This window comes from Planococcus citri, chromosome 1 (assembly GCF_950023065.1).
Source record: "Planococcus citri chromosome 1, ihPlaCitr1.1, whole genome shotgun sequence".
NCBI lineage: Eukaryota > Metazoa > Arthropoda > Insecta > Hemiptera > Pseudococcidae > Planococcus > Planococcus citri.
Window position 1 is genome coordinate 4,697,295 of NC_088677.1, and position 27,354 is coordinate 4,724,648.

General features: G+C 34.4%; 2 protein-coding genes across 9 annotated transcripts in view; one reads left to right on the forward strand and one right to left on the reverse strand.

The window, feature by feature from the left end:
• T48 (FU domain-containing protein T48) overlaps positions 1-17,067 on the forward strand; it is a 240,197-nt gene extending 223,130 nt beyond the window's left edge. For both annotated transcript variants that reach the window (XM_065364332.1, XM_065364323.1), the window contains 5 exons: positions 2,004-2,204; positions 5,266-5,419; positions 6,089-6,233; positions 15,107-15,306; positions 15,847-17,067. In XM_065364332.1, the coding sequence (XP_065220404.1) occupies positions 2,004-2,204; positions 5,266-5,419; positions 6,089-6,233; positions 15,107-15,306; positions 15,847-16,141 (995 nt within the window). In that variant the 3' untranslated portion in view covers positions 16,142-17,067. The remainder of the gene's footprint in view (positions 1-2,003; positions 2,205-5,265; positions 5,420-6,088; positions 6,234-15,106; positions 15,307-15,846) is intronic.
• Positions 17,068-19,828: 2,761 nt separating this feature from the next.
• LOC135845551 (sodium-independent sulfate anion transporter-like) overlaps positions 19,829-27,354 on the reverse strand; it is a 122,444-nt gene continuing 114,918 nt past the window's right edge. For 4 of the 7 annotated variants that reach the window (XM_065364203.1, XM_065364221.1, XM_065364212.1 and 1 more), the window contains exons 8-13: positions 22,124-22,285; positions 21,866-22,006; positions 21,518-21,663; positions 21,232-21,405; positions 20,643-20,796; positions 19,829-20,545 (exon numbers count right to left, since the gene is read on the reverse strand). In XM_065364203.1, coding sequence (XP_065220275.1) covers positions 20,499-20,545; positions 20,643-20,796; positions 21,232-21,405; positions 21,518-21,663; positions 21,866-22,006; positions 22,124-22,285 — 824 coding nt within the window. In that variant the 3' untranslated portion in view covers positions 19,829-20,498. The remainder of the gene's footprint in view (positions 20,546-20,642; positions 20,797-21,231; positions 21,406-21,517; positions 21,664-21,865; positions 22,007-22,123; positions 22,286-27,354) is intronic. The other 3 variants (XM_065364196.1, XM_065364187.1, XM_065364179.1) reach the window with 1 other exon arrangement.

Consider the following 27,354-nt stretch of genomic DNA (forward strand, 5'->3'; position numbering starts at 1 on the left):
TAAAAAACTCAGTGTTAGTACAAGCTCTTCCCCAAATGACCCTTAGGGGTGTCCAATTGTAAAATCTAATTTCGTCTTCGTGTTCTCGGGGTTCAATTCATAAATGATAGCGATACCTATATTGCTAATCTCCTTTTGAAAAAAAATGGGCGAGGGGGTGTCCATATGTCAAAACTACATTACAGGAAGTAGCGCTTTTCTAGCGATGCCATGACCCAAAAAATCACATTTTCGAGAGATTAAAAGCTTTTAAAGATGATCCACCCGAAAAAAAGTTTTGAAAAAATTTCCAAAAATAGTACCCATCTAAACGTATTTTTAGGAGAAAAAATGTTGTGTGCTAGAATTGGGTTTGAAGATATAGCGGTTTCAAATTTTCTTTGGTCAGTATCTCCTCCTGGAGGGGGAGAAGATTTGAAAAAATTCGCGTGACGAGAATCGTCGTGTCTCTTCTGTATATTATTTTAGGTGGTGTCAAAATTTTTCATTCAAAACTCGTTAAAGTACATATTATGATTTTTCCCCTGAAAAACAAGTTTTTTCGTCATTGTTGGCGGAGGGACGTGAGGGGGAGTGGGAAAATTTTTTTGTATCCACTATGTTTTTTAGAGATACCCAGCAATGTTTAATCTCAAAATTTCAATAATCTGAGGATAGGGGCATTTCACCCATCTTTCCCGGGAATGCCCTTTTGGATGATTTTTTCATATTTTGGGATGTTACGATATTGTGAGGATATTTTCTGAAAAAATTTACGAATGCCACTGAATTTTCTGATGGATTGGAGGAATTTCATTTGGAGATTTGGGCAATGTTGTGATAGCAAGAAAATATCTTGTAGGTTAATATGAAATGAATGATCCCATGTTAATGCACGTGTTCCTTATTCAAAGTTCGAAAAATAGAACGACTTTTTTGGAGAAATTTGTATGAAATTTTCAATAAAGCTGCAGGACAACAATTTTTTACTAGTTTCTCGAAAATTGGGGTGTTTTCAGTAAATATGTGATAGAGTGTACTCAGTATCTCCTACGAGTTAATACAGTGTAAATCTCTTCAAAACACTAACAAAACAGAAAAAATGAAAAAAATGCGGTGAGATATCGTCCATCAGCTCGCGTCACGTCCTTGAATATGCGGCATGGCGGCGACAACATCGACAAGTAGGCCTATATATATCTCGAAAGTACCATATTGTATATGTGTGTCCATGTCCATGTCCACGTTCATATCACATATTATAGAATAGGTAGAGGCATATCTATTGTTATCCACTCAGATTCGGTTACGAAACCCGAAAACAACACAGTATAATAATAATATTTCTGAGATGGCGACGCGACGTTAGCGACGCACCGATGAAAGTTCCTCCTCCTTGTCTCTTTTTTTTTTAATTCATCTTTCGCTTTCTCCGCGTGCATATTACGTAACTCGGTTCATTTTAGAGGTATGCGCTTTACAATCATCTTAACCGGGGGTGAATATGGTACGAGTATGTCTATGTATAGAGAAAATAGGGGAGAGTTTGAGATGCAAAGCACGTGCTTTGTAGTTTGTACCTACCTATGTACGTATACTTGAAAAGGGGAATGCATACGTACGTCGCTGAGGTAGTCGCTATATAAGGTACCTAAAAAGTTTTATGATGAAAAGGGGCTTTTGCAAGCGAAACGCTAAAAAATAAGGTGTGTTTGTTAAAGGAGCGTAGGGAAATCGATTTTTCTCATTTCACAAACGATGTAAGCCTAATATGCTTGGGCCGAAGAAGAAAGGGAGGTAGTTTATGAGATGAAAAACTCGCACTGGGATGGGGAATTTAATACTCATCGACGTGTTTGTGCGTTAATTGCTTCCATGTACCATTTCAATATACATAATATCTAACGATATAAAAATATATGTGCATATAAGCTCGTGTAAATTTTAATTACTTAGCTCGAATGTTGTGAGTATTGTGTGGTGATTTAGTGATTTACGGATTTGTTTGTTTTTTCTGATTACAGAAAGTATGGTGGTTGCCGGTGTGCCAATGTCTGGACAAAAATTGGCCATTTTTTTGGGAGCCAGTATCGGTACTCTAGTCTGTTTGTTGATGCTAGTTTCTGGTGTTATTTATTTGAAATATAGAAGAAATAAAACGCTTACTGATAAAGCTCGCCGTTCACCTACGCTCGGACATTTGACTGGCACTCATCGTAGCCAAGGTGAGTAAACAATTTGTTCATCAATTTATCGACTAGAGTATGGCTCAATCAGCGCGAGCTTGGTTGGTTATTTATACTGGACCCACCCCCTTCCCCTCTCGCTTCATATAGAAAATTTAAATTTCAGAAAAACATAGAATATTGTAGGTATAGGTCTATTGAAAAAAAATTAAAAGATTCACAGTTATTATTAGGAACAACAGGAAAATTGAAATTTCCCAAAATACACGTCGAATGTGCTATTCAACATGTCCTAGTCTAGCTCCTAGATTAATCACAGTGGTTCCAAAAATTGAACGAAATATAAACGACCCTTTTTTGAGTTGAATGTTGGAAAGAGAAGATGGAATAAGATTGAAAATTCGATAAGTACCCACAAATGGCAAAAGTCTCAATCTCAATGAAAGTTCAATTTTTAAAAAAAGAACCTTATGAGACCTTTGAGATTGAAATTTCAGCTGCATTGAAAATAAGTTTTCAATTTTTAGCGAATTTCTGAAAATTTGATGATTGAAATTTTTCTTGTGATGAGAGCATGTGGGATTTTCTGTCTCAAGTGATGAGGGTTAAACAAATGAACACTCGTCCAAAATTCATTTTTGACGTTTTTCTCAGAAAAATATTAATATGTAGAATCTGCAAGTATTATTTACAGAGAAAAAATATTTAAAAGATCAGTTGTTCATCTGTTTTTTGTTTAAATATGACCTTCTAAGCAACATATCAAAAGTAAATTTTGGAAATTATTTTTTTCAAAAATACCATTTTTCAGAAAAAATGAAAAATGAATAATAATATCAACAAGTGAATAATATACGAAAGTATTCACTTTTTATTCTTTTCCAGCTGGTTACACTTACTTTTCAGTGTTACCGTTACAAAACCCTGCCATTGGGAAAATTTGTCGAAGTCTCACTTTCTCACTGAAATAGCAAAAAGTCTTGGCTTTTGTCAAAATTGCCAAAAAATGTCGTTTCTTCTCAAAAGATGCTAAAAATATTGCTTTTTTGAAAAAAATTTTGAAGGCATCACTTTTTTTCTCAAATTTCCACAAACGTAGTACGTATTGCTTTGCCGCCAAAAATTATTACAAAGTTTTCCATTTTCGCTAAAATTGCCAAGTCTTGCTTTTTTGGCCAATTTTTTCTAAAAAAAATCACTTTTATACCAAAAAATTGAAAAGTCTCATTTTTTTCAAAAATTACTTTTGCAAAAAATTCCAAAAAATCTCAATTTTATAGAAATTATTTGAAAGTGTTTTCTGCCAAAAACTGTCAAAAAAAGCTCTGAATATTGCTAAAATCGTCAAAATTTTGTTTACGAGTATCTGCCCAAATTGCCAAAAAATTTGTTTTTTATGTCAAAAATTGGCAAAAAAAGTTTTGTCTTTTGGTAAGATATCTTGTTTTTTTTGTTCAAAATTCTCAAAAAGTTCTTCTTTTTTGTCGAAAATTGGCAAAAAAGTTGCAAAATAATTTTACTTTTTTGATAAAAGTGTTTGGAAAAATCAACATTTTTTTGCCAGTAATTTCCAAAAATTTGATGTTCTTTTTTCTTTCACATAAGAACTAATTACGATTTTTGGAACGAGTATAATATGGTCAGAACCCCCCCCCCCCCCATAATAAAAATTTTAGTTGCCTAAATTAATTTTTTCATTTTTGACAAATTTATGAAAATTCGAAAATTTGACTATTTTGGCGATCAAGTTTGAAAAAAAAATTATTCAGTAAAAATTATGAAAATTATATAAACTTCCTTCGAACTGAATTTCGCCATTTCGGATTATTTTTGAGGTCTCCAGTGTTATTTTCAATGTCTTTAGAATTTTTGAATTTTTCCAGTATGCCGGAAAATGAATTTGAGCAGTTAAGAATCGAGATTTGGCTCATTACTGATCAACCATCGACCTGTTTAGCGAGTTCATCCACTTTTGAGCTAATTTCTTGGTGTACACTTCGAGATTTGCCCCTTTTTGCTATTTTGTTTAAAAGTAGTATGATGCTTGAAACGTGTCTAGAAAATTAGTAGATAAATCTAAAAAAGTTAGGAAAAAATCATTTCTCTGAAAGCTGACACATTTGGACTCGTTGTACAATTTTCTTTTCAAAAAATCCATCAACTTTTCTAAGAAAGAGCTCTTTTTGATGGCTAAAATGCGAGGGTTGGCAACACCTCTTTTATGAATTTTCAAGGTTTTTGATTTTAATTAAAAAAATGAAACAAAAATGAAAAACGTCGATGACAATTTTTTTTTGCAATATGAGCCCTTTCATCGACTTCCAACTTTTTCACCTCAAAAATAAACGTACAAAATTCTTTTAAAAAATTTTGCTTTGATGGTGTCTTCCATCTAAATAGAAAATTGTGCCCCTCGAAAAACTCAACTACCCATCCTTTCTTTTTATTGAAAATAACTTTTGAAAATCCTTGAAATGGTTCAAATAATTATGAAAGATTACTTCTGCATTAAATTTTCTACGAGCAAAAAACATCATGAATTTTTTTAACAAAAAAAATCTTTTGGTTCCAAAAACACGAGAGTAGTTTCCATTTTTTGGCCCTCTTTTGAAAATGAGAAAATTCTCATGGAAAAGTTGAAAAATGAAACTTTTTGGCTGATTTTCAGGTTATCAATAATGGAGTTTGCTTTCGATTGGCTGTCATAATTTTTTTTTATTGTTACAATGAGTTTGGGCTTCAAATATGTACTGCTGTTGGTTTCTAATTATGCAACCAATACGACACGATTGTTGGTATTTTCCCTATAGAAAGGAGTCTTGAAGGTGTTGAGTGTTGATTGAATGTTTGCTTCTGTTTTTTGTTCAGTTTATTGAGTGAGAAGTTGACTGATATTTTTTTTCTGCGTTTTTGACCATCTGTCGTTTCATGTATATTTTTTTTTCAATTTTAGAGGATTTTTTTGCATTTTTCGAATCATACAAGCATAATTTTTTTTTCGAATAACGTTTTATGTATATCTTCTACTTGTGTTCTGCTTCTGTATTTTTGCTTTCAATTGACTAATTCTGAGCCTGTATTGGTTTTGATCTAACGACAGATAGCGACGATAGCGAAAGACCGGAATTTTTAAAGCAGTTGGCATATCTCAGACCAGATGCTCCGGTATTCCTGGCCATGTTGAACGAAACCAGACGACAAGTTCGCGAGCTACGAAGACCTAGTCGCCAGAATTCAGCTATGCAAGCTTACAGGTAGTCTATCTAGTATCTATATTCATATTTTCATTTTCCAATCCGCTATACCTACCTATGTAGTTTTTACTCTCATGTTAAACCTACCCAATACTTAGATACTTTAGATGTGTTCATTCTATTCGTAAATTAAGTTATTTCAAGAATTTAGTAGGTGCGTGTCCGTGTAAGACGACAGGAAAAAAAAAAGAGGAATTTTGAGGGGAAAAGGTGTCGAAGGAAAAGGTACATACTTGTTGCGTGTTTTTATTAGATAAAGAAAGAACACCGGCACCGCAAACTGTTCAGCGCCGTGTGCCAGTAGCGTGTTAATATATTGGGTAAACTGTTGCTGTGTGTGGTGGATTGTTGGTTGATCACACATACGCAATTGTGTATTTACTCGGTCTCGAACCGTAGATTTAATTGTACACATATCCATCAGCATTGAAATATTACTTACTGTGGATATTATAAATGTATACCTTACAAACTATTATCTACTACTGGGACTTGAGCGCTTTAAGGGTAATAGAAATAAACGTTTCGGTTGCGTGTCTAGACTTGGTTTACTTTCTCAATATAGGTAGAATGGTAGAGACACCTGAATGTTTTATTTTGTAGTGTAATGTTTTTATTATAAAATATCGAATATAGGCTTAATGTAATAATTTTGTTTTTGTTTGGCAGGCCTGTGCTGAAAGACTTATCGCGTATTTTAATACTACTTAATAGACCAGAGGATAGAATAGGAGTACCTCCGGCTGACTGGGAGACACTTCTGGCGTGGGGAGAACGAGTACTGCGTAGATATAAGAAACAGAATCCCGATCAAGTGAGTTCATATTTCTTTATATTTTGATTTTATTATTCTGGTGCCCATAATCTGTAAAAAAAAAAAATGGATGTAGAAGTCTCCATTGCAAGGATCGAAGAAGGTTTTAAATTATGGATAAATGTTTTTGGGTCAAGTTTACTTGATCCTCGATCAGACATGATCATCTGGACCCGGCTCTGAGGTCACTAAGCTATCTGTCTACCCTTTTCTAGGTTTTCTGTATGTCTGTTCCGCTTCCCAAGTTCGCCTGGTCTACCTGGTTGTCCTTGCAAGGTCACTGACCTGTATGCCTGGCTTCCCAAAGTTGTCTGTCTGATAGCTCAAGTTCTTTTTTCTGCCTGTGTAGCCTGTAAAGGTCATTGACCCATCTGTACAGCTTCCCGAGGTCATTGACCTACCTGCCCAGCCTCTCAAGGTCATCTGTCAGCCTGTCTGGTCTCTCAAGGTCATTGACTGGTCTGTCCACCCTCCCACATTTTTCTACATTTTTCTCGAAAAATATGACACTGCGCATGTCAAAACTATTGGCAACTGTCACCTCCAGTAGAGCGTGCTAATTTCATCCCCTTTTTTGTTAGTTTGGACATTCAACACTAGACTTACCAACAGTCAAATGCATGCAAAATGCGCATGGCACGAGAATGATTTCCCCTTTTCGTTAGTTGAGACGCTTAACATCAGATGGCAGCTACGTTTTTTATGTAGTTTTAAAAATGTTTCTACTTATTTTGCCCAATTTTTTTAAAATTTACAAAAAAAATTTTCTGATTGACATTACTTATAATACCCATTTTTTCCTAATTTTTCAAAGTTTTAACCTGTTTTTAACACTTTTTCTGACAATTTTTTACAAAATGTTAGACTTTAGTTCAATGACTGTTAATGCATTTGGAAAAGAAAAAACTCTCTCCTTATTTTTAAGATTTATATTGCAAAGATCTTTTCAAAAAGTACAACTTCTCATCATCAGGCAAGAGCACTTAATGAACTAATACAAAGTGTTCATCTTAAAGTAAAGGTTGGGTGTGGTCACTACCAGGATGGATGTGTCTGTTTATTGGAGTGTGTATGTGACTGGTTCCATGTAGGCATTTGAGCAGGTCAATGTCCAAAGGTCCCAAGTCATCATTGAGGAGTTTTTCTCTATTGTTTCTGTGCATGGCTATTGCTTCCCTAATTGGTAGTTCTGATATTCTGGCAACTGGTTTTTCTAGGGTGAAGTTGAGTTCAGTTATTATGCGTCCAGTTGCTATAATGTGGTCTCATATTGCTGATTTTCCTTCAATCATTTCCTTGTATTTGGTCATGATGTTTCTCTTAGTCTGTCCTATGTAAAGTTTGTCACAGCTAGAGCATGTGATCTTATAAATTACTGATTGGTCAGTTTTTAGGTCCTTGTCCTTACCCGTACAACAATGACCATGCTAATTTGGATGTGAATGTCGACCCATCCACATCCGTCACTTTTGGATGCCACATGTCGATGTGAATTTTGAACCTGTGTCGAGCTAATTGTGGATGTAATTGTCGACCAATGTTGATCTGCATTCGTGTCAACAATTGGCTCGACACAGGGTCAAAATTCACATCGACATGTGGCATCCAAAAGTGACGGATGTGGATGGATCGACATTCACATCGAAATTTATGTCGACTTCCGACTTTGTAAAGTTATAAAATTTGAGTTTAAAAATTTTAAATTTTCTTTCCAAAAACAATTTCCTCTGATGTGGCTATTGCTCGTGCTGAAAATAGCATCAATGCAAAGTCCACTTCCAAAGAAGTACAGACGAAAAGTCTGTATAATGAAAAAGCTGAACAGAAATTTCTTATATCAAAGATGGTGCAATACTTTATCCAAGAGTACTGAACTAATCCATTTTCATGTCAACATGTCGATGTTAATGTTGATGTGAAATTCAACATCAACAAATACATCCACAATATCAACATCATATCATCTACAACTCCAAACTGTAGAAAAGTGAATAATTTCATCAATGCCCTAAAAATTTGTTTTCCTCATTGTACAAGATCATATTTTTGAATGTTTATCAAACTTTTAAACACTAAAACAGAAATTTCAATTTTGAAAAATTGGTTGACTTATTTGTAGCTATAAATTTTGAGCATTGAATTTTACATCTACATGTCGAGATGGCATGTCAAGGTATCAGAAATAATGAGAAAATTTTGAAAATTTTAATTTACCTGGCTTTTGTACAGACAGAAGATTCCTACTAAATAATTAATTGATCACTTTTCCATCATTATGTTGGAAAAAAACGTAGTCGATGTAAATGTTGACGTTGACAATATTGTTGTGTGGGTAAGGCTTCCCAGTAGGGTTTTCAGTTTATGTTGATTAGTTGTGACAGGTTCTAAATCATTTTTCCTGAAGATCTGACAACGTTTTGTAGGTAGTGGTGGTGTACCTACGGAGGACGTGTACTAATGTGTACTGAACCCTATTAGCTGAGTGGTACAGCTCTATTGCCTACCTAGGACCTCTGAGCAAGGCGCAATCAGCCGAGCATCAAGAGGGAAGACTTTAGCCAACAAAAACACCCGAGTTGTTTCATGTGTTCTGTATTATACGCAAAAGTGTTTACAGTACATGGTTAGCTTCGATTTGGATTGTCTTGGCCTTTGGGTTATGTAGTATCTGGGTACACAAGTTATCTACGAGTAGTAAAACAATGCTTTTACTACTCGTATGCAACGCATATAGACGATGCACTACAGTTTGTTGGTTATGACTGGGTAGTGGGTCAACTTGATTCTTCTATTGTGTGGTTTATCTCTTTGTAATGTGGTGATCTCTTTCAATCTTTGTTTGCTTATATATGGTTTTTGATGAGGGTGTCTATGGTTCTAGTCTTGTAACCCAGATTGTTGGCTACTCTTTTAATGTGGTCATAAATTGATCATTTAGTTATTTAGTAGGAATTTTCTGTCTGTAAATAAGCCAGGTTAGTAAACAGTTTTGAAATTTTTTCATTATTTCTGATACCTCAACATGCGACGTTGACATGTTGATGTAAAATTCGATGCTCGAAGTTTACATCCACAACTATGTCCTATGTTGACCAATTTTTCAGAATTGAAATTTTGTTTTAGTGTTTTAAAGTTTAGTAAACATTTAAAATTTAAAATATCATCTTGTTTGAAGAGAAGAACAAATTTTTGATGGCATTTACAAAATTATTCATTTTTTTCATAGTTTGGAGTTGTCGCACAGTGGTCTGTAAAAAAATTTAGCACGCCAAAAATTGAAAAAAGCAAAGTCGAAACGGTCAAAAAATGATATTGGGAACATATCTAGAAATGTCCAAAGCATTCAGTTTTGCATGTTTGGGTGACTTGATCAAGAGTATTTTGACTACAGAGCTATGCAAAGTGGGGGGAGTTTAAAATAACCAGTTTTGTGATAATATTGTGTACCTTTGTCGCGTTTCCTGCTGGAATACATTATACCTAAAAAGTGAACTGTTTACACAGTTTGATAGCATTTTTAACGCTGATTTCAAATCTGTATTCATTTTCAAGTTTTGATGCACTGGTGGCCGAGAATTGAACTATAAAGGTAAGTGCTTTTACTGAATTTTTTTTTGTGTACTGATTGGGTTATCTTAGGTTGGTCAAGTCAGGTCAAAAAAAAATTTTCACGAAAAGTATCACTGAAATGTATATTTTCACATGCTTTTATCAATTCTTGCCACAACTCGCAACATTGGGCAGTAACATAAGATATACATCCAAAGTTGATGTATTACTGCTGTAAATCATCAAATTTTTGAAAAAAAGTGGTTTGTGGGTAAAAGTATGCCGGAAGTTGTATAATTTCACGAATTGGTACTTCTCATGACAAATATCAAATTTATCTTGAGAATGAAAATTTACGTTTCAGGAGTGGAGATAGCATGTGACAGTAAGTACACATTTCAATGGTACTAATCATGATTTTTTTTTGACCTGACTTGATTAACCTAACATAATCCAAAAAGTACGTGAAAAAATTCAGTAAAAATGTTTACTTTTATAGTGTTCAATGCTGGACCACCAATACATCAAAACTTAAAAATGAATACTGGTGATCGTCATTAAAAAAACTATCAAGCCTCAGAACCAGTCCACTTTGTAAGCACAATGTATTCCAGCAGGAAACGCGTTAAAGGCACACTAATATGTACATATCACAAAATCAGTTCATGCAAAGCTCCGCCTACTTTGCTTTCAAAAGTGGAGATTGAATAGGCCTAAAGTTACATGCATTTTGATACACACACAATTTTTTTGAAAATTTTGGAATTTCTCTCTCCCAGTCTCTTGGGTTACCCTTAGACCATTTTGTGAAAATAACTTCAGAAACGTGTTCAGGAAGTTTAAAACCATGCATTTTGATACCCCACGCAATTTTTTTTGAAAATTCTGAAGTTAATCCCCCTCCCTTGGGTTATCCTTCACCTATTTCATATAAATTGCCTCAAAAACGTGTTCAGGAGGTTTAAAAACATGTTTTTTGATATGTCACACTATTTTTTTGAAAATTTTGATGTTGACCCCGCCCCCTTGGGCTACCCTTCAACTATTTCGCAAAAATAACCTCATAAACGTGTTCAGGAGGTAGAAAAACATGCTTTTTGATACCTCACACGATTTTTTTGAAAATTTTGAAGTTTACCCCCCTTCACCTGGGTTACCCTTCAACTATTTCGTAAAAATAACCTCATAAACGTGTTCAGGAGGTTTAAAAACATGTTTTTTGATATGTCACGATTTTTTTGAAAATTTTGAAATTTACCCCCCTCCACACCACCCAGTTTTAGGTTTAGGGCAAAATGGACTCCAAAAATGGATTCAGCGACCAAAAAATACCCCCTACACCAATTTTCAGATTTTTGGCGTGCTAAATTTTTTTACAGACCACTGTGTGTCGGTGATATGTGATTTGTCACGAGAAAACCATGTTAGTGTCCAAAACGTAAATTTTACAGGAGGGGCATTTGAAGTTTGAATCAATGTGTTTGGGGATCTATGATTCGTAGGTCCGTGAAACTTGGACCACTTTTGGCCACAAGGGGTGCCAACATAACCTGACATTTTTTTTCAAAATCAGGGTTGCCAAAGGCCGATAATCGAAATTTCCCCAAATCGATTTTTTTGTTTTTTGTCAATTTCACGACAAAAATTTCGCGAAAACTACTAAGAATGAATTATTAATATAAAATAAAGTTATTTATTGAGTTTTTAAATTTTTTCAAAAATTTTGTTCAAGGTGAAAAGAGTTGATTTTTCCAGCTTAAGCCTCATTCAAATTTCAATAAAATGGCACTAATCCTCCAAATGTGGGCCGATTGCCCCAAAAATTTGCATATTGACTCCCCAGAACATCCTTTTCAAGAAAATCGCAAAAAAAATTTTTTCAAATTTTTGTGTAGTTGCTCTATTTTTTCAACCTTGAATTTAGGGTCAAAAGAATCGTTTGCGAACGTTTTAACCACCACATGCGGATTCTGCACACTGAGTACTACCAATATCGATAAAAAAAAACACAAATTGATTTTTTGGACACTAACCTGGTTTTCTCGTGACAGATCACATATGTCAATGTCTATGTGAAAGTTGATGGTCCACAAGGACATCAACACCAACCTCGACCAAATTTTCAAAGATTTCTCAAATTTTGAAAATGACGTCGATATTGCGGATGTATTTGTTGGTGTCAAATTTCACATCGACATCAACATGTAGTAGTTCAGTACTCTTAGAGGGTATCATCAAACATGTTGATCCATCCACATCTGTCACATTTGGATCCCACATGTCAATGCAAATTTTGACCCTATGTCGGGCCAATTGTCTGCATGAATGTCGATCAACATTGGTCGACAATTACATCGACAATTGGGTCGAAATAGGGTAAACATTTGCATCAACATGTGGTATTATGCAAAAGTGACAGATGCGGATGGATCGACATTTACATCAAAATTAGCATGGTCATTGTTGAACAGGTAACTGGTTTGAATCTCACACACCTGTGAGATTCAAATCAGCAAATCAGATGCTTGTGGTGAAATTTAGTTTCACTTCAGGCTGCTAGGAGGCTAAAACAACATTTTTCAATGGAGTTGCCAGTATTGTCAGTTGATAGTATTTGTTAGAATCAAGTTTAGACCAGGGCTTGAAAACTGGATCGATATCACTCTCAGTTTTGGTTTTATGTTTTTTGAAAAAGTAAAGGTTTTGGTTTAGGTTTTTCAAAATATTATCTCTTTCATTCCGGTTTTGCTTAACCCTTTGGAGGTTCTTTAGGTTTTCGGGTTAGAAAATTGAAGTGCCTTAATGAGTGTGATAGGGTACCTCGCCCAATTGGCCAAACCACAAAAAAGTCGAGCTTTTGATGAAAAGTTTTATAGGAAAATGAAAGTTTCCAAAAAACACAAATGTGACATTTCCTAAAAAAAAATTGAATGTAGGTATGCAGAATTTTTTTGAAAAAATGAACCAAAAACATGTGTCAAAAACATTGAACAAAATCACTCTTTCAAAAAATGAAATAAAAATCGAATTGGAAAAAAATAAAAAAACAAGGTTGAAAAAAAGTCATCTGGCAGTTCACAAATTCAGCGAGAATCAAATCTTGTTGGCAAAAATGCCTTTGTTTAAAGCATGAAGAGAGGAAAAATCTATGTCGCTAAGAGAGGATTTTTTATCAAGTCATAAATGAAGATGAAGAGAAATAGTGAACAAAAACACAAATCCACAGCGTAAACGAAATGAAAGACTGAACTCGTAGATGAATTTGGATTTTTATTTACTATTTTTACTATTTCTCTTCATCTTCATCTTCATATTCCTATACTCCAATAAGTGATAAAATACTCATTTTTTCCCAAAATGAAAGAAAATTCTATGCTACATCTCGTGAATAAAGGCGAAAATGTTTTTATAATTAGTTACCTCCTGCCAGAAAGCTCGCAATTTCGCTAAATTTTGTCCCATATTTCGGCTCGATTTCCGAAAAGATTTTATGACTTGATAAAAAATCCTCTCTTAGCGACATAGATTTTTCTTCTCTTCATGCTTTAAACAAAGGCATTTTTGCCAACAAGATTTGATTCTCGCTGAATTTGTGAACTGCCAGATGACTTTTTTTCAACCTTGTTTTTTTATTTTTTTCCAATTCGATTTTTATTTCATTTTTTGAAAGAGTGATTTTGTTCAATGTTTTTGACACATGTTTTTGGTTCATTTTTTCAAAAAAATTCTGCATACCTACATTCAATTTTTTTTTAGGAAATGTCACATTTGTGTTTTTTGGAAACTTTCATTTTCCTATAAAACTTTTCATCAAAAGCTCGACTTTTTTGTGGTTTGGCCAATTGGGCGAGGTACCCTATCACACTCATTAAGGCACTTCAATTTTCTAACCCGAAAACCTAGAGAACCTCCAAAGGGTTAAAGGTTTTGATTTCAATGGAATTGGTTTCAGTTTCAGTTTTGGTTTTGGTTTTTTCCTTTTTTCTCCTTTTTTTAGAGGGAAGAAGGCCAAGAAAGTGATCACTTTTTCAAATACTTTGTGTATGTGACTAGAAAGCAGCACTTTGGCAGTGCCAAATTTGTCAACTTTTTTAGTTTTCAGGCCTTTTCACCTTGAGCATCGGTTTTTACTTTATTTTTACCAAAAATGCAGTATTAATTAAGCTAATTACCTGAAAAATTGCAAAACCAATTCAGTTTTCAATCAGTTACACTCTTGGTTTCAGTTTTGAATTTGAGAAAATAACACTCCCAGTTTCAGTTTTGGCTTTAGTTGTGGGAAAATAACGCTCCTGATTTCAGTTTTGGTTTTGGTTTTGGTTTTGAGCAATTTTAATCGGTTTTTGGGGGTTTTGGTTTGCAAGCCCTGGTTTGGACTGGTTGTGTTTGATTATATAAACTGGAGTATTCAAGAACTAGAAAGATACAAAATAACACAAAATTACAAATTTTGTTGAAATTTCATCACTTTTGGATGTTTTTTGAAGTTGATTTTAATACTTTTTCAATTTTTTAGTCACATTTAGTATTTTAATATGGTTTGAACACTTTTAGGTTCAATTTTCATAAAATATTACAAACTCATCTTTTGCCAATTTTCACTAATTTTAAATCTTTATTTCATGTTTTTATGTCATTTTAACATGTTTTCAACACTTTTGAATCGAATTTTTATTAAATTTAGCTGAAATTTGTGATTTTCTGCAACTTTTAAAGATTAGTCAATTCTATTAACCAAATGAAATGCTCTTTTCTATTCTAATAAGCGATAAAATTTGCATGTAAGAAGATATAAACATTCTGTCCTAGCACAGGTATTCCTTGAGGTTGTCTGTTCACCTGTATGAACTTTCAAAGGTCATTGACCTACATGTCTAGTCCTCTGGGGTCGTCTGTCTAGTATTCAAGGTCATTCACCTGTCTATCTGGATTTACAAGGTCGCCTGTCTGTCTTCTCAAGGATGTCTGTCATCCCATCTGACCTCTCAAGGTCCATGATCTACCTATCTTGCGTTCCAAGGTCGCTTTACCTCCTGTCTGGCCTCTAGGGGTTGTCTGCGTGTGTGTCTGGCTGCTTAAGGTCGTCTGTCTGTACATTCGACGGACTTCCTGAGATCGTTGCCCCCTCTGTCTGGCTTCTCGAGGTTGTCTGCGTGTCTGTCTGGCTTTCCAAGGTCGTCTGTCTACAAGCTCACAAAAGTTGTTTGATAACTTATTCTTCTTTCCTTGAATATAATTATGCGGATTATGTGCATCAACAGCTAATTATTCTGGTTCATGAGTTTAATTGAAAACTAATATCATTTTTGAAATAATTTTTACAGGTGGCTCAATTATTGGGTTTTACTCAGTTACCGGTCGAGGACTCGGATTCGCCTATTTTGGATCCGTCGCCATATCCTACCCATTTAACCACCTTCTCATCCAGTACGGATTGTAAACTGCAGTCTCCACGTGCCTCCACCAATCAGCTACAGCAGCTGGCCATTTCGGCTTTTGACGAAGCTTATAATAATCATTCTAGGTAAGTCTGAGTATTTTGTTATTTGTTGTACCTGCCTACTCGTAGCCCCAGAAACAAATTGATTTATTTTTATATGTAGAGGGTTTGAAAAAGTTTACATAGGATAAAAAAGTTACGCAACTACTTGTCTGTAAAAATACAAAATTGTTGAAAAAAGTTTCGAGTGAAAACTTTTTCGTTGTAGCATTATAACTCCATTATTTTTAAATCAATTTATTGGTCTGCGTTCACGTTTAGATGAAACAAAAAATGAACGTATATGTATTTATTTTCGTGAAAATTCGAACTTGAAGTTAATAATTTAAACGCTGGTGAAATGTCTGCCATTTTTATTTTGATTGAATCAAGTTTGAGAGTTGATTGTCACCCAGATTTGAAAATTTTCTATTTAAAATAAGTAAATGAATAAAATGGCACAAATATTGTAGATTTTTTTTAAAAAAATAAGGAAACGTTTTTGGATATTTTTTCCATACTTACATTTTCATACTACGATTATATGTAAATTAATCTCTATTCTGTTTTCTGCGCACTTTCCAGACACCGAGGGAGCGAAGACGAAGACTGTACGACGACGTTGAAACGAGAAGAGATGACAGCATTCGTACGTCCGTCGTCCTTGCTGGACAGCGGAGTAGACGTGAGCAGCCCTCACAACACAGCAGGAGGAAATCGAGACTGGGAAACTGAGAAAAGCCATTCAACAATATTGGCCGAATGGAGCTCGGCAGCGCACATGACATCGCGACGCAGCTGTTACTATCCGTCCGCCGACGAAGACGATTTTTACACTCTAGGCTTCCGTCCACAAGATGAAATTACCACCGAATTATAATACCCCAATATCCGGTACTCGGTACTTGCAGCAATCGACTTAATGGTTCATTATACGCTTCTGAAATTCTCTCTCATCGAGTCGAATAATTGCGAATAAAGCGAAAAACTTTATTCGACCGCTCATTTTTTTTTCTCTTTGTAAACTTTGTATCTTTATTATCTATACTTAATAGTTTCATTTTTTTTTTTTTTGTAATTCACTTCTTGCATCGAACGACTCGTTCGAATTCATATTTTCCGGTCGCTGTGTACTTTTGAAAGTTTGGCTAACTGAAGTGTATTTTTATCACTCGGTTTAATGAAAAAGTTTTTCTCACAAACGAGCTTACATTCACGATAAACCAACAACAGTGTCGAGCTTTTTCCATAATTTTATTTCGGCTTGTACTGTACATCGTACTCGGTTGGATTCTGTACAAAGCAGCGCGTAATGATCTCATTTATTACACTTTTTGACGATTTTCTTTGTTACGTATTTTTACCCCGTATGCGTCTCGATCCCCTTGATTTTTAAATTATTTATTATTATTATTGTTTTTCTATCGCGTACCCCGTCCCTGAGTAAGTAATTGAAGCCATTAAAAATGAACAAAGTATCGTTCATTTAAACCGACCGATTTTCTGTAATATTTATATTGTATTTTTTTTTCATTTTTTTTCTCGTTTCGTTTTCGTTTTTTTTTTCATTGTATAGTTTTAAATGTGTCGCGTTTCTTATATTGTACTTTTTTTTGGTACTAGTCATTATTTTTATGATTATATTTAATGTTAGAATAATGATTCTATATTGCGATTAAGTAATTTTTTCTTCTTTTTTTCGTACACGTTCGTTGTATAAACGTTTGTATCAAACAATTTTGCAGCTGCGTGTAAAACGTAACCGAAAAATAAATAATTTTTAAAGTAATAAATGTTCGCATGAAATGGTAGAATTTTTTTATGAGTACGAGAATAGACATTTTTGATCTGAATAATTTTCTAGATGGGATCTGAATGGAATCGAATGAGAAAAATTTGATGAAATTTGATCAGACTGATTTGATGAGGTTGGAATCAGAGCCGGAAATTTCCTGAGTCAATTTTGATCAGATAAAACGAAAGTTTCGATCACATTAGTCCAAGTTATGGCTCTCAAATTGGTCATAAACTGCATTTAAACGTAATAACACCATCAAATTTGTAATCAGCGTCCTCAAATTAGTGATAAACTGTATTAAAATATATGATATTGCAGTAAAAATCGTAAAAGTTGAGGCGAGCTTGAACTTTGAAGTTCAGAAACGCAACATGGAGTAAAACCGATGGCATATTCGTAAGCAGCGATGCTTAATTAGCAATAATCCACCCTTCGTACGCTTAATTAGCGGTTAATTAACGTAAAAACGTAATTTTTAAAAGTTCAAATTTTTGGTGCAGCGCTTCAGGCGGTGAAAACAAGAAGTTCTATTGTAATCCTCATTTTGGAGATAGAAAACGATATTTTCGATCACTTTTTCCCCATTTCTAAAGAAGTTCCTGGTTTCACCGCCTGCAGCGCTGTATCATTAATTGAAACTTTTTAAATGATGTATTTACGTTAATTAAACGCTAATTGAGCGTACGAGGAGTCGATTATTACTAATTAAGCATCGCTGATTACGAATATGATATTCGTATTACTCCATATTGCATTTTTACCCTCGAAAGTTCAACTTTTCAAAAAAAAACTTCGATATCTCGAAAACTTTGAACTTTGGCGTAAAACTAACACCGGAAATGGATTCCCCGTGTCCGAAAACCCCATCTACGATATTTCGTACATCTCCAAAAGCTCTCTAAAGCTTATATAAAAGCTCTAAAATTAAAGTAGGTGGTAAAAGTAGTGAAATGAGTGCTAGATATGCGCGTGGCGCTATCTTTCCGAATATTTCGGAACTACGTCGAGAAAATGTGATAGAAAAGGGTTTTTTGACTTGCGTATATATCCAGCAGAAATTCAGTTTCGGCGCAAAATTTGTTTTTCACTTGCGTCTATATCCAGCAGAATTTTCAGTTTTTGGCGCAGCTTTAAAATTATTTTTCCAACTTGCGTATATATCCAGCAGAATTTCAGTTTCGCCGCAAATTTGATTTTTCACTTGCGTCTATATCCAGCAGAATTTTCAGTTTTGGCACAGCTTCAAAATTACATTTTCGTGTTAATTAAAGGCTAATTAAGCGTACAAAGGGTCGATTATTACTAATTAGGCATCGCTGATTACGATTATGCAATTCGTATTACTCCATATTGCATTGTTACACTTGAAAGTTCAACTTTTTAATAAAAAGCTCTATTATTTCAAAAGCTTTGTACTTTGGCGTAAAACTAACACCGGAAATGGATTCTCCATGTTCGAAAACCCCATCTACGACACTTTGTACATCTCCAAAAGCTTCCTAAAGCTCTGAAAAAATTATCAAGAAGTTGCGCCAAAAATGAAAAATTCTGCTGGATATAGACGCAAGTGAAAAACAAATTTTGCGGCGAAACTGAATTTCTGCTGGATATATACGCAAGTCAGAAAACCCTTTTCTATTGCATTTTCTCGACGTAGTTCCGAAATATTCGGAAAGATAGCGCCACGCGCATATCTAGCGCTCATTTTGCCATTTTTACAACCTACTTTAATTTTCGAGCTTTTATATAAGCTTTACAGAGCTTTTGGAGATGTACGAACTATCGTAGATGGGGTTTTCAGACACGGGGAATCCATTTCCGGTGTTAGTTTTACGCTAAAGTTCGAAGCTTTCGAGATATCGAAGTTTTTTTTTGAAAAGTTGAACTTTCGAGGGTAAAAATGCAATATGGAGTAATACGAATGGCGTATTCGTAATCAGCGATGCTTAATTAGTAATAATCGACCCTTCGTATGGTTAATTAGCGTTTAATTAACGTAAAAACATCGATTTAAAAAGTTTCAATTAATGATACAGCGCTGCAGGCGGCAAAACCAAGAACTTCTTTTGAAATGGGGAAAAAGTGATAGAAAAATACGTATTTCTACATCCAAAATGAGGATTACAAAAGAACTTCTCGTTTTCACCGCCTGCAGCGCTGCACTATAAATTTGAACTTTTAAAAATTACGTTTTACGTTAATTAAACGCTAATTAAGCGTACGAAGGGTCGATTATTACTAATTAAGCATCGCTGATTACGATTATGCCATCGGTTTTACTCCATGTTGCATTTTTGAGCTTGAAAGTTCAACTTTTCAATAAAAAGCTCTATTATTTTGAAAGCTTCGAGCTTTGGGGTAATTCTAACACCGGAAATGGATTCCTCGTTTCCAAAAACCCCACCGGCGATGGTTCGTACATCTCTAAAAGCTGCCTAAAAGATCGTATAAAAGTTCTAAAATTGTAACATGTTGATATAGTTGCCTATCGTTATTTTCGTAGGAATATTTTGATTTTTTTTGCAAAGTTCATTTATTTCGATTATTTTAATCTGTTTTTTTTTTAAATTTGTATTTTAATATTAATTTGAGGTCGCTAATTGCAGAGTTTATGTTATTAATGACGCTTTTATGAATTTTTGAACCAATTTGACAGCATTTCCCATTCATTTTTGAAACAATACTAAATAGAATCGTTTACATTTATAATAATTTTGTAAAAAAAATTAAAAACAACGAGAAAAATATTTCGAATTAAATTATTTAATGCATTTCATTTAATTTCAATGAAGATTGTCTAATGCAATATGCAAACAATGTATAGAGGTACACAACACACAAATTTATAAACTTTTACAATAAAAATTAAATGCTTACAGGAATACTACACATCCTACAACTAGATAATAATTAAAGAAAATAAATACCTAGCTTATTCGCAGATCACAAAACAATATTGGTACATTAAATTATTATTTTATATTTAAAAAAAAAACAAAAGAAAAAGAAACACAAAAAATACGACATATTATACAAATTAAAAAATAGTGCTTATGGAAATTTCGAGCTTACTTCTCGTTTTCATTCAAATTTACAATACACAAAATTCATTTATACTCGATGGGTAACTATCCGAGGTATAAGACGTATACAAAACATACACATACATTATTCATACATTAACTCTACTTTTCTTTTTACAAAAAAAAAAAAAAAAAAAAGGTAAACAATCACGATAATAATACAATCGAATGGTAAAACTGATTTAAAATTAATACTGTTCATTATAATAATAATAACATATAAAATTGGTATCATAAATAATGAAGATATGATTTGTGTATGTACAAAAAATATACAATTTTCATAAATCTAAATGCATTGTTAATTTCTCGCTGCAGACGTAAAACGAAATTCGTGGTAACGTTTTTCGATAACGTTAACGTTTCACTTTAGCGATACTACTCGTGTTTTTGAAGTGATATTCTGTAAAATGAAATAAAATTATAAAACTTGGACACTATCATTAAATTTATCAAAAAAAAAAAAAAAAAAAAAAAAGAATAAAAAAACTTGAAATTACCTTTTAGGAAATCGTGAAGTTCTTTCTCGGTTTGACAATAATGAAAATCTTTCGGTTTGACTCCTTTGAATATTTCTACAACGCTGGGTTTCAGGTTATAAAACAACAGTAATTGCTTCCTTTGGACGAAATCTTCGATCAACGATTTGATACCCTGCAAAAGAGCAAATAAAATAAAATAATTTCGATGCAACAGGAAATGGAAAAAATTCACGAAAAAACATTACACTTTTCTAATCAAATTTCCGAAAAATTTCATAAGATTATCAACTTATTTGAGTTCTCAAAAATTCAACCGAAATTTTTTCAAATCGGTTAAAGATATGGAACGAGTAAATTTTACGAAATACTTCGGGCCAAAGCCCATTGACACCGAAAATTCGAATAAATTATCGGTATGAGTAAGTTTATTCTTTGTAACGTCTAAGCACACCGATAAGGCGATAAATCAGACAGCAAAACAGTCTCTGACGTCACGAAAAATTAACACGTTTGTAAAATAAATATACACGCGACAACGAAAATAAATAATAATTGAAAAAAACGCGATAATTCGGTACGTATAGGTAGGTACGTTAGGTAATCGTACTTTTGCAGCGGTGAAATCAGCTCCTTGGACATGACGACTGTCGATAACCACTGGTATTGAGCTATTTCCTTGTTTGACTCCTGCTTTGCTGACTACGCTGCGTAAATACTCGACCGATGGGAAAGCTAGACTACGATCCGGAGTTATGACTACGTACTCGTAACCCCATTCACTCTGTAAATTTAAAAAAAGAACATAATAATACATATTTCAATCGTTAGAACGTCGTACTTTATATGTACATTAAAAAAAATGTAATGAAGATTTTTATTTAACTTTGGCTTACTTTGAATTTATCCACTTGTACTGTGGGTCTGGCCGAACTGTACAGTAAGAACAGCACGTTAATACTGACTCCGATCAAAATACCGACTTCTAATCTCCACAGCAGACATCCCAGGAAAGTAGCAGCTGCTGGAACTAGATCGATTTCTGCAACAAGTAAATCATGTACCCTATCGTTACAAATTGTCGAGTAGATATGTATAACTTGAGAATCGATAAATCGTCGAATTGGACTCAAATTTCGACCCTTACCCCCCCTTCCCCTCCACAACACAACTCACTGTCTGCGAAATGTGTATGGTATCGACATAGAGCAAGGATCAATAAGTTCATTATACAAATTACTCACTTTTAGTCCTCCACATGGGTTTAACAACGTGGAACTCGACCATGAACACGACAGCTGCGATGATGACTGCCGCCAAAGAAGCTTTTGGTATATACGTCAAAAATGACGTAAAAAACTGAAGCGATATTATTACTACGAGACCTGCAAGTAAAATAAGATTCGAATTAGCATTTTAAAAATATACCTACAAGAGAGATTACTCGAATATTCATCATTATTCGAGGGGACAGGATTGTGAACTTGTTGAGGAAATCTTACCAGAGTAAATACTTCCAACGGTGGTTCTTGCTCCGCTGGCGTTATTCACGGCTCCTCTGGATAACCCTCCGGAAAGTGGTATTGAACCGACGAAAGATGAAAGCAGATTGCACGTACCCAGAGCTAGTAATTCTTGAGTCGCGTCTACTGGTTTGCCATCAGCTGTGAGAAAACAAAGAAACAGATTTACATTAGCCCTATAGAAATTTTCCTGTCGTAAAATACATGTCTAAATAATGTTAGGAAACTTGAGCATTATTGTACAGAATAATTTTGATAATACGTATGGTGCCTATTATGATCACTTCAGAGTTCAGACGATTATTATTGGTGTGATCTTCCTCACGACAAAGTACAACTTGAGTGATTCATTACATCACCAAGTCTCACAATTGTTCAATTATTCAACAAATTGACGCCCGAAAAAAACATGCCCAAACAAAATTAACCCCAAAGGAAGCAAGTCATTGAAACAAAACCAAACTGAACCGAACCAAAACCTGAACCAAAAACCAAACCCAAACCAAATCAAGCTTAATTAGAACTTACTTGATATGTTTCCCCTCCCCCCCCTGAAAACCCAAAAATCACCAAAACCACAACCCAAAACTCAAACCTGAACCCAAACCCAAACCCAAACCCAAACCTGAAACCTGAGTCTGAGCCAGAGCCCAAACCCAAATACAAACTCACAACTTGAAACATGAACCCAAAACCAAACCTAAACCTAAACCCAAACTCAAACTCAAACTCAAACCCAAACCCAAACCTGAAACCTGAAACCCAAAACCAGAAACCTCGAGTCTGAAGCCAGAGTCCAAACCCAAATACAAACTCAAAACTTAAAACATAAACCCAAACCCAAGCCTGAGCACAAACCCAAACCCACCAAACTGGAAACCTGAAACCCAAAACCAGAAACCAGAGTCTGGGCCAGAGCCCAAACCCAAATACAAACTCACAACTTATAACATAAACTTAAACTAGAGCTGAGCCTGAGCCTGAGCCCAAACCCAAACCTGAAACCTGAACCCAAAACCAGAAACCAGAGTCTGAAGCCACAGCCCAAACCCAAATACAAACTCAAAAATTGTAATATAAACTCAATCCCAAGCCTGAGCGCAAACCCAAAAGAAAACTTGAAACTTAAAACCCAAACCCCGACCCAAAAACCTGAGAACCTGAGAACCCGAGAACCTGAACCCAAGAACCCAAGCCCAACAACCAGAGTCAGAGAACCTGAGAACCCGCCAAACCCAAACCCAAACCCAAACCAAAACCCAAGACCTTGACAACCCGACAACCCAACCCCAAGAACCCAACCCCAAGAACCCAAGCCCGAGAACCTGACCCTGAGAACCTGAGAACCCAAGAACCTGAAAACCTGAGAACCCAAACCCAAACCCAGGAACCCAACACCATTGAAATCTCCCAAAAAGGAAATTCAATTGGGAATGTTATCACTACAGAATGGTATCATGAAAAACTGAATATGACAGACTAATACACCACACTGAAAGCAGTGACAGAAAAGATCAGCTCACTCAACATACAGAAATTGGTCATACCCAAGCTGAAATACAGACTAGGCAAGCTCAACTGTACAATTGTAAGACAAGCCATCATGTATATGTAGTGCTCAAACTCACAATGCTCATTGAGAAAGCTCACAAGTACAATCTTCCTGCAGTATTATGCTATGTGGACTACAAAAAAGTAAGGAACTAAATACCAGGTATGGAAATACACCATCTTTGGTTATAGAAAAAAATTTTTAAGGACTAAATTTATTAATAATACCACCAATTTACAGGGGTGCTAACCGTAACCGCAAAAAACCGAAAACCGTAACCGAAACCCAAACAAGAACCTAATTTTAGCCATTTTCAAACCCTAACTGAAAACAAAAACCGAAATTTCATAGGTTTTTTAAAAACTGTAAAAAACCATAACAATAAAAATGAAGCAGAGTGAGTGAAACCGAAACCTAAACCGATATAATTTATTTCGGTTTTTTTCGGTTTTCGGTTTGGGTTTTTTCAGGTTTTTCAATTTTTTTGGGGGGATTTTTTCACTTTTTTGACTTTTGTTTACAAATTTATGTATTAAAAAAATTATACAAATTATTGTTCTTGAAAAATATATACTTTTTTAGAATTAACATGAAATTAATATACTTTGTTTCCTGAGATTGAGAAATTTTGAATTGAAGATGTTTGAAAAAAAAAATTATGTAAAACCGAAAAAAACCGAAAACCAAAACTGAAACCAAAATTTTTATAAATGAGATCAAAACCGAAACCGAAACCCAAAATTTTGAATTTCAAAACCAAAACCAAACCGAAAACTGAAAAATTTCAAGGAAAAATTGGAGTGAAACCGTAATCGAAATTAAAATAATTAAGGTTAGCACCCCTGCCAATTTACGTTATTTTTTTACTTCATATTCATTTTAATACACAAAATAAACATTTTCCCACCATTTTTTTGATTCCATTTCATTAAATGACTGAAATGAAAAAATCACATCACCGTCAAAACTACAAAATCTATAACCGAAAATGGCGTATTCCATACCTGGTATTTAGTTCCTTACAAAAAAGTGTTTGATTGTGTCAAGTGGCAGAAGTTATGGGGATCCTGCTGGAGATAGATGGGTGCTGATGCATCCAGTGTGGTTAAATCAAACAACTGTATGAGAAGGGATCAGCTAATGACTGGGCTAATAGGACAACCTCAGAAAAATTCCACCCTGAAAAAGGAGTTCACCTACCCATACAACAATGACCATGCTAATTTCGATGTGAATGTCGACCCATCCATATCCGTCACTTTTGGATTGTCGACTGATGTTGATCTGCATTTGTGTCGACAATAGGCTCGACACAGGGTCGAAATTCACATCGACATGGGGCAACCAAAATTGACGAATGTGGATGAATCGACATTCACATCAAAATTTATGTCAACCACCAGCTTCTAAAAGTTACAAAATTTGAGTTTAAGATTTTGAATTTTTTTCCAAAAAATGATTTCCTCTGATGTGGCTGTTGCTTGTGCTGAAAACGGCATCGATGCAAAGTCCACTTCCAAAGAAGAATAGATGAAAAGTCTGTATAATCAAAAAGTTGAACAGAAATTCCTTATATCAAAGATGGTGCAATACTTTATCTAAGAGTACTAAACTAATCCATTTTCATGTTGACATGTCGATGTTAATGTTGATGTGAAATTTGACATCAACAAATACATCCACAATATCAACCTCATATCATCTACAACTCCAAACTGTGGAAAAGTGAATAATTTCATCAATGCCCTAAAAAATTTGTTTTCCTCATTGAACAAGATCATATTTCTGAATGTTTACTAAACTTTTAAACACTAAAACAGAAATTTTAATTCTGAAAAATTGGTCGACATAGTTGTAGATGTAAATTTTGAGCATTGAATTTCACATCTACATGTTGATCTGGCATGTCGAGATATCAGAAATAATGAGAAAATTTTCATTTACCTGGCTTTTGTAGGGACAGAAGATTTCTACTGAATAATTAATTGATCACTTTTCCATCATTATGTTGGAAAAAAACATAGTTGATGTAAATGTCAATGTTGACAATTGTTGTGCGGGTAGGTTGCATATTGTCTCCTCTTCTATAAGGGGTGCTAACCTTAATTATTTTAATTACGATTACAGTTTCACTCCAATTTTTCCTTGAAATTTCATCGGTTTTCGGTTTGGTTTTGGTTTTGAAATTCAAAATCTTGGTTTTCGGTTTCGGTTTTGATCTTATTTACAAAAATTACGGTTTCAGTTTTGGTTTTCGGTTTTTTTTTTGGTTTTACATAAATTTTTTTTTTCAAATATCTTCTATTCAAAATTTCTCAATCTCAGGAAACAAAGTACAGTAATTTCATAATAATTCTAAAAAAGTACATATATATTTTTCAAGAACAATAATTATAAAATTTTTTTAATACATGAATTTGTAGTCAAAAGTCAAAAAAGTCAAAAAATCGCAAAAAATGAATGGCAAAAAAATGTACCTACCTAAAATAAAAAAAAAATGAAAAAACCCAAACTGAAAACCGAAATAAATTATATTGGTTTAGGTTTTGGTTTCACTCACGCTGCTTCATTATGCTCATTATGGTTTTGTTTACGGTTTTTAAAAAACCTATGAAATTTCGGTTTTTGTTTTCAGTTAGGGTTTGAAAATGACTAAAATTATGGATCTTGTTTGGGTTTCAGTTACGGTTTTCAGTTTTTTGCGGTTACGGTTAGCACCCCTGCTTCTATTCAACATCTATGTAGAATACATTAACCTGGGAAACGCTGCAAAAGACCATAGATAACTCCAATAGAGCTGATGAATGGTGAAGTGTCCTAATAGGTAGTCACTGGTCAACCAATCACCAACCTCTTCTAGTATGCTGATGACACAACTTTGGCAGTTTGGTGGACTCAAACGTGGAGTACATGGATGTGCTACTCAAGTGCTTGGAGGAAGTCAGCGCAAGATATGGCCTACTACCAAAGTCGTGGCTGTCCTATCCCATTTCTGACAATTTATGAGAAATATTTTTTGATATTTTGGGCTCAAAAAATTGTCTTCAACTCCACAAAAATTATTTGTGACTAGAAAAGACAATTCTCAAAGTTGTAGCTCCCTAATCACATTTTTAGACTATTTTTCAACATTTGTGGACCTCTAAAAATATTTTATGCACCCCATGACTTTTTGACGCTTGATACATATGTTATAGGATCACTATTTTACTAATTTACTTTTTTTCCCATATATTTTGATTTTTCAAGCAAAATTGTCTGAAAAATCAAAAATGTTTAGGCATTTTGGACACCTGTGGAATTACCCGCAGTTTTGCAATTGAGCAGCTGGGGTTCTCTTACCTACTTTAAAAACAATTGAGTCAAATTGCTTACTTCATACCCATGAAGTTTCCTTGCAAGACCAACAAGCCAATGAATGCTCTAGGAATTTCTGTCCAACAAAAGTAGGTTAAGCTCTGGCTCAATCCAAGCTCAATCAAACCACTTCCAAAAAAATGAAATTCAACAGGCCACTTTTCTACTATCCCAAGAGGGTGTCAAATTAATCTAGAAGGGAAGAGGTTCACACTTTTCAGCCCCTTCTCAATTTTTTCCAGCACCAAAAAATTCAATTTTCAAGCTTTTTCTAGCAGGTCTTGATATTACATGATCACTG